General features: G+C 42.0%; 1 protein-coding gene across 1 annotated transcript in view; it reads left to right on the forward strand.

Moving 5' to 3' along the window:
- Positions 1 to 12,199, forward strand: part of LOC140360710 (solute carrier family 22 member 4-like) — a 47,686-nt gene that overhangs the window by 12,193 nt on the left and 23,294 nt on the right. Inside the window, exons 2-5 of the mRNA XM_072446044.1 lie at positions 6,184 to 6,287; positions 8,070 to 8,224; positions 10,454 to 10,625; positions 10,841 to 10,967. Of these exons, the coding sequence (XP_072302145.1) occupies positions 6,184 to 6,287; positions 8,070 to 8,224; positions 10,454 to 10,625; positions 10,841 to 10,967 (558 nt within the window). The remainder of the gene's footprint in view (positions 1 to 6,183; positions 6,288 to 8,069; positions 8,225 to 10,453; positions 10,626 to 10,840; positions 10,968 to 12,199) is intronic.

Here is a 12,199-nt window from a genome sequence, read left to right on the forward strand (position 1 = left end):
TTTTGATTGCATTTTTTACTCCAAGCAGGTATATATTGGATGATCATATTTTTCATATTTTCCGAACAACATTCACTGTATTATCTCAATTTTGATATATTGCCCACCTCTAGTTGAGATAATTTTATTCTCATTTAAAATCCAAGTGACGCTGGAGAATAGACTTTATAGACTATAGAATATGTGATTGTAAATCACATTTACGCTCACATTCACAACACTTTGCAGAATACCATGGCCAGGGGATTTTCCTTTCCTTTAGATTACCCGTGCATTAAGTTTCCGAAATTTCCCCATGTGTGGACAATAAAGGCGTATCTTATCTGCTGCCTGTGTCGGTGATTCGCTGCAGAGCAATGAAACTTTAAGATAAGATAAGACTTTATTTGAGTTGGTACAGAAGTAAATAATAAAAAAACAGATAACTCACTCACTGTAGAAAAACTTTTATAAAACTCTTATACTCTTAATAAAAATAAAAATAAATATAGCCGCAAGCGGCAATGATCGGCCCTCGCCACGCCGCAAGAGGAGGGGGCGCTAACGCGCCCCAATTGTCCTTTTAGTACGCCTACTGCTGAATCTGTGACGCTGTCACATCTTCTCCCCTTTGTTTTACCATCAAAAAGCAATTTTATTTTGAATTCTTGGCAAAATGTGACTCTTAGAATAAAAATGTGGATAACTTTTGATGGTCCACCCCTGAAGATGAGTCTCACCAAATTTCAGGTTAATAGGGCTAACGCCCTAAGAGGAGTTTGTGAAAGTATAAAGTGTAAACATGTTCAGGCAATTTCCCCTTTGGAATAACATGGGAGGTTTCGGTCATCGCAACGGCAACGTCATAACATTTATGACATGGGTCTCATTGACTTTTTTGATGGGGATGCCAAAATTGAGTTGTGTGTCAAATTTCATATAATTTCGCAAAACTAAACATTTAATTTCCATATAAAATCTGTAGGGGGCGCTGTGGCGCCAAATTAATTTATTTCACTTCAAGTAGGTTTAGGGCAAAGAGTTTAACAACTGATTCTAATTTGACGCAATTCGGACTTTATCTGCGCAAACGGCAGAAATGTTAAATTTGGGAGATTTCTGAAATTCTAGCTAAAGTTTGCGGCTTCGCCGCACAGAGACCGTGACAGGTATCAATGTAATTTGAATAACTTTTGATGTCCCACTCCTCAGTAGCATTTTCACCAAATTTCAGCTTTTTAGAGCCAACGCCCTGGGAGGAGTTCGTAAAAGTACGACGTTTGGAAAAACTCCCGAGTCATGCTTAGCCATTTTTGAAGCAATATGGCCGACATTTGGTTGGGCGAACGGCGTTGCCGTAATAATATTTTTTACTTCTCTTGTCACCATCTACCTCTGCGCCAAATTTCATGATTCTACGATCCGAATTTTTTTGGGTAATTTCCTATCTCTTAATGCATTTTTGGTACATTTGGGGGCGCTGACGCGCCAATTTTTTTTATTTTAGAAAAGGGAAATAGCCAGAATGTAGAGAGGCACGATTTTTAGAGGTGTGCAAATTTTTGTGACTTTTCGTCAATGTTCACTGGGTAAAAAATAGGGGGGTTGGTCCCGAGAAGAAAGAAAGAAGAAAGAAGAAAGAATTAAAGCCGCAAGCGGCATCCAAGGGCCCTCGCGGGCCGCCGGCCTTCTGACTCTGCTCTCTGCATTTTACAGAGATGGTGCTAACGCAATTGTCTAAGAACTAAGACAGCGACACATTGGACATGTTCAATGCTGTGCTTAACCAGTGCAAATGAACACAAATGTCGGTCAAATGTGCAGCTCCAGCACACAGAGACCTTGACACTTGGAATAAAAATATGGATAACTTTTGATGCTCCACTTGTGTAGATTATTTTCCCAAAATATGAGCTTGATCGAGCTATTGCCCACAGAGGAGTTCATTAAAGTGTGAAGCATAAATGTGAACATTTCAAGGATTTCGCGTTTTTCCCATTTGTGACATATATTTGCGGGTCCGCCACACAGAGACCGTAGCACTTAGAATAAAAATATGGATAACTTTTGATGCCCCGCTTGCGTAGATGATTTTCCCCAAATATGAGTTTGATCGGACAATCGCCCTAGGAGGAGTTTGTTAAAGTGTGAAGTGTAAAAATGTGGTCATTTTAGAGATTTTGCAGTTTCCCCATTGGGATAACATGGGATGTTTCTGTCATCGCTACGGCTACGCTTTACCAAATATGACTTTGGCTCCCATACTTTTAATTTGGGGATGGCAAATGAGAATTGTGTGCAAAATGTCATGTCATTTGGAAAAACTCTTGTTTATAGGCCACTCTGAAGGCCAAATAGTCCAAATTCTGCGAAAAGTTTGCGGCTCAGCTGCAGAGACCGTAAACGTTATCCATAAAATTTTAATAACTTTAGATGCCCCACTTGTCTAGAGGAGGTACACCGATTTTGAGATCGGTGGGCCAAACGCACTAGGAGGAGTTTGTTAAAGTGTGAAGCGTAAATGTGAACATTTCAAGGATTTGGCGTTTTTCCCATTTGTGACAGTATATGTGCAGCTCCACGGCACAGAGACCGTAGCACTTAAAATCAAAATATGGATAACTTTTGATGCCCCGTTTGTGTAGATGATTTTCCCCAAATATGAGTTTGATCGGACAATCGCCCTAGGAGGAGTTCGTTAAAGTGTGAAGCGTAAAAATGTGGTGATTTGAGCGATTCTGCGATTTTCCCATAAGGATAACATGGGATGTTTCTGTCATCGCTACGGTTACGCCGTACAAAATATGACTTTGGCTCTCATACTTTTATGATCAGGATGGCAAATTAGAATTTTGTTCAAAATATCATGTCATTTGGAAAAACTCTATTGTTTATAGGCCACTCTGAAGCCCAAATAGTCAGAATTCTGGGAAACGTTTGCGGCTCCGTCACACAGAGACCGTAAAAGCTATCCTTAAAATTTGGATAACTTTAGATGCCCCACTTGTCTAGAGGACGTACACCGATTTTGAGGTCGGTGAGCAAAACGCACTAGGAGGAGTTCGTTAAAGTGTGAAACATAAAAATGTGGATATTTGAGAGATTTTGCGGTTTTCCCATAGGGATAACATGGGAGGTTTCTGTCATCGCTACGACTACGCCGTAAAAATTAAGGCATTTGTCTGATAAGCTTTTTTGATCGGGACGGCAAAATAGAATTTTGGGTAAAGTTTAGAACATTTTGGTAAAACTAATTTTTGACCTTCAATGTTAATTTAAAGGTCACTCTGTAGGGGGCGCTATCGCGGCCATTTCAATTTTGTCATCATAAACTGGTCCAAACTAGAAAGTTTAACAACTGATTCAAATTTGGTCCTAATCGGACTTGTTTTGATCAAATGGGAGCAATTTTTAGATCTGCAATATTCCAAAATAAGTTGTCCAACTTTGCGGCTGCGCCGCACACAGACCGTAAAAGGTATCTCAAAAAATTTGATAATTTTAGATGCCCCACTTGTCCAGAGGACGTACGCCGATTTTGAAGTCGGTGGGCAAAACGCCCTAGGAGGAGATCGTCAAAGTTTGACGTGAACAAAATGGCTAACACAGCGTGTTTTCATTTTCAAAGGAAGATGGCGGCCATAGAGTAAGTCTGGGGGCGTGGCCACGATAATATTTTTTTTTTGTCCTCACGAGAGGAATGCGTGTCCCGAATTTCGTAGCTTTACGCCAAAGTTGACCTCGGGGCGTCTCCCATCGGCGCAATGTATTTTGACTTTTGTTGGTGGCGCTGTCGCGCCATTTTTTAAACGAAAAAAAAAATGGCTCAGAAAAAATATAATTTTTCGCCGATTCTGAATTTTGGGCAAAGTTTGGTGAGTTTTGGAGCATGTTCAGGGGGTCAAATTAGAGCTCAAAAAGCAGAAGAACAAGAAAAAATAAAATAAAAATAATAATAATAATATTTTTAGCAAAAACAATATAGCCGTTTCCACTATAACAACAAATTATACATCGTTTGAAAGCTCTAAGCCTTCCCCATGCCGCCATGGGGTGGAATCATCATTACGAGCGCTTACGCGCTCGTCACTCCCTATTCCGTCGGGATGCCCCGCCCACTCCCCATAGACTTCCATTGATTTGAGCAGATACAAGCATGACCCATGCCTGCGGCATGGATTCTCGCGTACGGGACGATGCCAGGAGGGTTTTTGGAGGAATGCAGCGCTTCGCGCTGTTGTCTGTTGGCGTAGCCCATTCACTCATTGTTGAATATTTCTGTCATAGCAGGAGTAAGTATGCATGATCCATGCCTTCGGCATGGGCTAGTTCACTGTACTTGCCAGGGGCGACGGGGCACCAAACATGCGGGAGCAATAGGCCCTCCGCCCTGCTTGGGCTCGGGCCTAATAATATTCCGATGCGAAAACAATGTTTCCCATTTTTCAAATATCATAAACTATACATTTTCGGAAAGCGCTCGCGCTTTCCTACCTCATGGTGTGGGTCCCTGGTCACTGATGGGTACTTTCGTTAATTTTGAGTGGGCTCCGCCCACTTTGTGTTTTTGGCCCTCTATACAGTAATAATGTTACATTTTTGCCTTACATATGTGTGTTATATGCACGGAACATGCAAGAGATGGGGAACGTATTCGTGAGCTACTTAGCGCAAATGAGTGCTTTATATGTATATGTAAAGTGCTCGTTTAGTGCGCACTTTTGCACGGGCTTCGCCCGTTTACAACGGTAATGTTCCATTTTCCTACTACTAATTAGTATGCACGGGGCGTGCGTGAGTGAAGGAGTGCGTTAGTGAGTGTTTGGAAGTAAGTGTTTGGAAGTAAGTGTTTGGAAGTGGAAGGAACGAGATTAATAGGCCTCTCGCCAGCTTGTGGCGCTCGGGCCTAACAATAGTAGCACTCTTATTTACAGCTGTTATATGGCGATCTCAATGGTTTGAGATCACGGCCCAGTGTTTGCTCTTGACTCTTTTAGGAATAATACATATCTTGAAGAACCCTCAAATTCGATAGCCTCAACTTTCCATGGCCCTTATGAGCTATTAGTATAAGTAGTCATTTGTAATTTAGCCTAGGTTCTAGGGTTGTGTTAAAAATTTCGATACGGCGATATATTGTCACGGACTCACAGTATCAATATTTATTTTTTATTTAAAAAATACAATAAATAATATATATATTTAAAAGATTTTTGTGGCCTGTAGGCTTTAAACGAGGTGGAATAGTACTTTTAATATGCTGTTTGTGCTGTGCTCCTCTCGGCCGAGGTGAGAAGGAGCTGTGGACCTGATCAGAAGCTGATCTGTGCAGAAGATGCTGCTGCAGCATGTTCAGACCAGGCCAATTGTTTGGCAAGAAACATGCAATTCTTTACTAGAATATGTTCCTTATATTTCTATTTGGATCAGTTTGGTGGATGTATGAAGTTATTAGAGCACAATCAGTGTTCTCGCTGGGCTGAGGTTGAAGGATGGCGGTGGGACGGTAAAAAGTACTTGCGGAGGGACTGTACTCGCACAGTGCGAGCGAGCGATGTGTGCGCCGTGCGAGCAAGCGCCGTGTGCGCCGTGAGCATGCCCTCTTTTGAGCATGGCGGGTCACAGCCGCAGCATGGCGGGCCGCCATGCAGAAACCCCTCAGCGAGAACACTGCATAATGGATTAATAAATAAGCGCTTTGTGGATAAACATGAAATTTCATACATTTTCTTATTCAGAGTAAAAAAATTACCCATTTGGTAAATTTATTAAGACCCTTTTTCAAAAATGTATCGGGATACGTATCGTAATGAGGGAATTGTATTGTAATATACAATCATCGGGATACGTAACGTATCGTGACACCACATATCGTATCGCGAGGGTCTTGGCAATACCCAACCCTACTAGGTTCAGACTAAAAAAGTACCTGTGCAGGCTAAATAATGGGCTTTAGAAATGTCTATTTTAAACTACTTGCTTTGTATTAGCCAGTAATAACACTATTTTAATCAGGCCAATGTTTTATTTTAAGCTATGACCTACCAAGGGAGAAGTGGGGCACGTTGCATATATGAGTGAGACGTAGTTACCATAGCAAGCTCTCTGTGTGTTTATCAGCATCGACGTTCAGACACACAACGCAGACACAACCGATCGTTATCTCTGACGGCCATGTTAATACACTTTGTGGTCGTTTTTCAGTGGGACCTTGTATGCGACGACGGCTGGAAAAGACCTCTCACCTCCTCCCTTTTCTTCAGTGGGGTCCTGGCTGGATCCTTTGTTTCGGGGCAGCTGTCTGATCGGTAACGGGCGAAAACTAAACAAAATCACACTGAGCTCAGAAACTCCAGTACATGTCATATAATGTCAAAATAATCATCATCCAAACTGAACTGAACTGCACAAAAAGAGAAGAGATTTGCAGCAGTGACCTTAGAGGGAAGCAGAGCAAGCAAGGACAAAAGGAAAGTTGATCAAATATAAGAAGAATAAAATAAATAAAACAGACTCTGGTAGCTTTATGGCTCGCATCCCGGATGTTCCAGTGGCCTTGTTCTGACTTCAATATTTTACCCACAAACTCATTTGAAGGCAGCTATATGCTTATTGCAGTTTAAATTTAAATATATTCACAATTCCACGGGGCCTCTTCCCGGTGGGACATGCCCGAAACACCTCCCTAGGGAGGCGCCCAGGAGGCATCCGGAACAGATGCCCGAGCCACCTCAGCTGGCTCCTCTCGACGTGGAGGAGCAGCGGCTCTAGTCCAAGCTCCCCCCATGTGATTGACCTCCTCACCCTATCTTGTCCTTTCGGTCATTACCCAAAGCTCATGACCATAGGTGAGGGTAGAAACGTAGATTGACCGGTAAATTGAGCGCTTTACCTTTTCGACTCATCTCCTTCTTTACCACAACAGTCCGATAAGATAAGATAAGATAATCCTTTAATATCCACACAAGGGGAAATTTCGTTGTTACAACACAGTAGAACAGGAGGAAAGGACAGATTATCGGAAGTTTCAAAAACACACTCTTAATAGAACTCTTGGGAAATAAAATAAAATAGATGAATAAAAATAAAAAGATAAAAATAAGATAATTATAATAAAATAATGACAATAGAATAAAATAAAATAAAGTAAAAAAAAAGCTATGCAACGACTGCATCACTGCAGCCGCTGCACCAATCCGCCTGTCAATCTCACGCTCCATCCTTCACTCACTCACTCACTCACTCACTCGTGAATAAGACCCCAAGTTACTTGTACTCCTCCACCCCTCTATGTCTCTCGGCTGGCCTGGGAACACCTCGGGACCCCCCCGGAGGAGTTGGGTGAAGTGTCTGGGGAGAGGAAGTCTGGGAGCCGAAACTGCCATGTTATTTTTGTGCCGGCCGCGCGCCGCGGCTCCTGAAACTGCGCCGCTATTTGACCGCGTTTTAGCGCCGTTTTAGACCGCGCCGGGTTAAGGTTAGGGTTAAGGTTAAGGTTAGGGTTGAGGTTAGGGTTAGGGTTAGCCATGAGGCTATAAGGGAAATGCCGCGGTCCCTGAAACTGTGCGGCTATTTGACCGCGCGTGTCTCTCCAGCCACGGCCTTAAATCTTATACAGATGTGCTTTTTTCAAGACCAAGAACATATTTGGCTTTCTGAGTATTATTAGAGCTATAATACATAATTATAGGTCTAAAATATAATCTCACCACTTACCCAAGTGACAAACACAAACGTGTAAATGATTTTGTCTAGTGTGTGGGACCTAATTTGACTGGATTGAGACAGTGTTGGTTTCCTGCGTTACTAGGACTTCAAACCGTATGTTAATTTTAAGCATCATGAATAACATTTGCCGTTTTTACACTTATTTCAAATCGAATCATAATATTTTAGAGTGACAAGATGGCTGGGACAGTAACCACAATACCTCCAGTGTTTTTTTAAACTCAATGGATTCCAAACCATATCATATTCCTAACATGTCTGTTGTCAATTAGCGACTGTACAACCAGCAACAAACTGGTACAAATCTGTTATAAATGGCACTCTACAAAGGCATTCAAATATGACTGTCTTCTATGTTCTAGGTTTGGGAGGAAAGTCGTAATGTTTGCGGCCATCGCGATTACGATTGTCTCCTCCTTTCTGCAGATCTTCTCTACGTCATGGCCAGTGTTCTGTGCCCTGTACTTTGTGACTGGCATGAGCACAATCTCCACTTACGTGACTGCCTTTGTATTAGGTAACACTATTTTTCACAAATAAAGCTCGTCCGATACTTCTCTCTGTCCATATCAAAACACCGGCTCCAGATACAAATGGCGCTGGGTATGTTTGGTATGTTTGTATGTTTTTCTCCACACTTTTAGCCACAGAATGACCTTCCACCAATCCAAGAGTTTTTCCGTTCACTGGTTCATCTGGCACAGCCCTGTAGGTAAACCATATGTCCCCTTCTGGCGCCTGCGCAGTTGGTCTAAGTACATAGTACTTATTATTTTAGCCAGTGAGCCAAGGTTTCGAACGGTGGGTGGGTTTTAGGAATATGCCAGACTGGGAGCTCACTATTCAGATGCTTTACGCTGAGCAGTGAACAGACACTTTTTTTGGTGCGGGCCGACAAGACTTTTCTAATTAATTGGTTCAAGAGTTCTACGCACTTTTCTAATCATGTTAGCCTTTTGGATATTATTAACCCCCCCAGGAGATAAAGTTGTAGTATAATAGTTTGGCACAGTTGGCACATATTTGGATAACTTGTTCTGAATTAACATTTTGTTACAAAAAAGGTCAACAGCACCAAAGATAAACAGAAAGTACAGTGAATTGCATGAATACACAATGAAGTATGTCTTGTTTAAGACCTTTACAAATTGACAATATTCAGGCCAGACTAAAAAAAATATTTTTTGTTTAAGTCTGTGCACATCTCAAAGAACTAGAAGGCCTAAGATTTCCAGAGATCTAAGATCTTCTTTTGATAAGCAATGCCATTTGGGTATGTCCAACTATTGTGCACAGGGCACTAAAATAGGTTGGTGTTATCAGGTTAAATATTCATGTACTGGTAAAGCAGTAATTTGTTACATCATAACTTTAGGTAGATTATTACCCTGCTCTTATATCTTACTCAACCAATCAATATCATGTACCCGCCTATATGAGAGCAAAGGTCCGACTTTGAACTTTAATCCAGTGAAGCCAAGACGTAGCAGTTTATGTTAGTAAAGAAATCTAGTAAAAAAAAAACTGAGACATAGAGCAGACTTGTTCCAAATGAACAGAATTTGAGGAGATGTCTTCCACGTTTGAAAAACATTTTTGGTGGTCATTCACAAACTTGAGGGAGCAGTCCGATTCGCCACTTTCAACAACACTTTTCAGACACTGCTCAATGGTAGAACAGATATAATATTAAGGCAGACAGTATTTGAGTTTTAGTGGCTGGTGCCAATATTGTACATAGTGAATAAACAACATATACCCAAAAAAGTAGAAAAAGTCAGTTGTATCATCTAGACTGTTTTAAGAAAAACAAAACGTTTTGACTCTCATCCAAGAGTCATTCTCAATCTGCGAATAAGGTTTTATATCCTACTCTGTGTAAACCCTGCTCACTGGGTGGAAACTCCTGATAAAGGGAGTTTTTGGATTAATTTGCGACTGCTCTTCTTTGTTTTCTAACAGCCCTGTAATGGGCTATCTACATCCTATCTACAGATTGAGAATCTCTTGGATGAGAGTCGAAACAGAATATTTTTCTACAATGGAACACTCCTGGACGAATGAGGGATTACACCGATTTATACCCAAAATATTTACAATCTGCATGATTAAATGTTGTGCTCAATAGTATTTGAGGAAAAGAATATTTAAAACCTCAAGTGCACGTACTGTGCACTTTAAGATATTGTTGAATATGTTCGCCAAAGCGATGTGGTCTTAATTGTCCATAATCTTTATGAAAATGTCTGCGTAAATGAGTTGATTTGATTTTTTAGGTTCTTTTTGGGATCTTAGCTTGCATCAGAGGTGTGCTTCCCAACCGGGCACACCTGACCTATTAGAAAAACACATAGATAAACATTGAATACTACTAGATAGCTTTGTTTTGTTTTTTCAGTTTGGGAGTGTACACATTATTTAACATCCAGTATAAAATCTGTTTGCATTAATATAACAATAAATATTCCAATTGGATAATAGTGTTTGGCAATTCATTAAATAAATACAGAAGTTCCTGTAACTTGTTACTATACGGAACAGCAATTTGTTACAATGGCCAATATGTATATTATCCCAACAGCTACAACTATCTAATTCAATCTCCAGGTAATTTGTTCGACCCTATACACCTCCATCCCTCGGGATTGAACTAAAATATGTTTACCAATATTTTCCTTAGCGTCAACTAGTTACGATTTGTCAATAATTTGTTGTATCACTATGGTGTTCGCGTTTTTGTGATCAGGTATGGAGCTGTTGAGCCCCCGTGCGCGCACAGCCTTCTCCACCGTCGGGGTCTGCCTGTTCTTTGCAGCCGGGTACATGCTGTTGCCTCTGGTCGCGTACTTTGTCAGAGGCTGGAAGACCCTGCTGCTGGGCCTGACGCTGCCCGGCCTCGCCCTGGTCCCGCTCTGGTGGTAGGTAGGTCGGCTGAAATCCTGTCACTGCAGAACATTCCAGGCAACGTAATAACATCTCCAGAAAAGTTACACAAAAGTAACACACAAACAGTACACAAAACGCTGCATTACACAAAGTAATGCAGCGTTTAATGGTTGTTCGCAAGTTGGTCTCGTCGAGGCATCTGGATCTGAATGAATGGTAGGAAAAAATAGACTATATTTAATTGCAGGTACATCCCAGAGTCGTCTCGCTGGTTGCTGTCTCAAGGACGAGTTGAAGAGGCCAAACTCTTAATAAAAAAAGCTGCAAAAATGAACAAAAAGGAGGCCCCACACAACATCTTTGAATCTCTACAGGTGAGCTTTAATACATTTCAATACAATACAAATGATCTTGCATTAGTTGTTTTCTAATTGACAATTAGCAAGCGGTCAGGGCAATCAAGGCAAGCAGTGGTTGACTAATAAAATCTATAATGGCCATGTGTCACAACTATATCTGATATATCTAAATAAGCCAGTTTTCCCATCACTTCTGCTGCTGAAGCTTGGCGGAAGTCAGTGTCTTTTATTTGCCCCTACAGGCCGCTGAGCAGTACTGCAGGAAGCTTGGTTCTTCTCCTGCAGCTGATCAGTCTGTGGGAGTGTTCAGAGGCCCGTTCATGCTCCGTCCTCAAACATGAGCTTTAGAACCAGAGCAAACAGCAGCTTGCTTTATAGCTCTGCACATGTGCTCTGAGGACAAACTCAAACCACCTGAAGAAACCTGTGACTCAGCATGTGCAGAGGAGAAGAGAAGCCCCAACTGAGCATGTGCAGAGGAGAAGAGAAGCCCCAACTGAGCATGTGCAGAGGAGAAGAGAAGCCCTAACTGAGCATGTGCAGAGGAGAAGAGAAGCTCTAACTGAGCATGTGCAGAGGAGAAGAGAAGCCCCAACTGAGCATGTGCAGAGGAGAAGAGAAGCCCTAACTGAGCATGTGCAGAGGAGAAGAGAAGCCCTAACTGAGCATGTGCAGAGGAGAAGAGAAGCCCTAACTGAGCATGTGCAGAGGAGAAGTGAAGCTTTAACTGAGCATGTGCAGAGGAGAAGAGAAGCCCTAACTGAGCATGTGCAGAGAAGAGAAGTCCTAACTGAGCATGTGCAGAGAAGAAGAAAAGCCCTAACTGAGCATGTGCAGAGAAGAGAAGTCCTAACTGAGCATGTGCAGAGAAGAAGAGAAGCCCTAACTGAGCATGTGCAGAGGAGAAGAGAAGCCCTAACTGAGCATGTGCAGAGAAGAAGAGAAGCTCTAACTGAGCATGTGCAGAGGAGAAGTAAAGCCCAAACTGAGCATGTGCAGAGGAGAAGAGAAGCCCTAACTGAGCATGTGCAGAGAAGAGAAGCCCTAACTGAGCATGTGCAGAGGAGAAGAGAAGCCCTAACTGAGCATGTGCAGAGAAGAAGAGAAGCTCTAACTGAGCATGTGCAGAGAAGAAGAGAAGCCCTAACTGAGCATGTGCAGAGGAGAAGAGAAGCCCTAACTGAGCATGTACAGAGGAGAAGTGAAGCACTAACTGAGCATGTGCAGAGGAGAAGAGAAGCCCTAAC

Source organism: Eucyclogobius newberryi, unplaced genomic scaffold (genome assembly GCF_026437365.1).
Source record: "Eucyclogobius newberryi isolate DKJ021-1_F unplaced genomic scaffold, fEucNew1.0.hap1 SCAF_15, whole genome shotgun sequence".
NCBI lineage: Eukaryota > Metazoa > Chordata > Actinopteri > Gobiiformes > Gobiidae > Eucyclogobius > Eucyclogobius newberryi.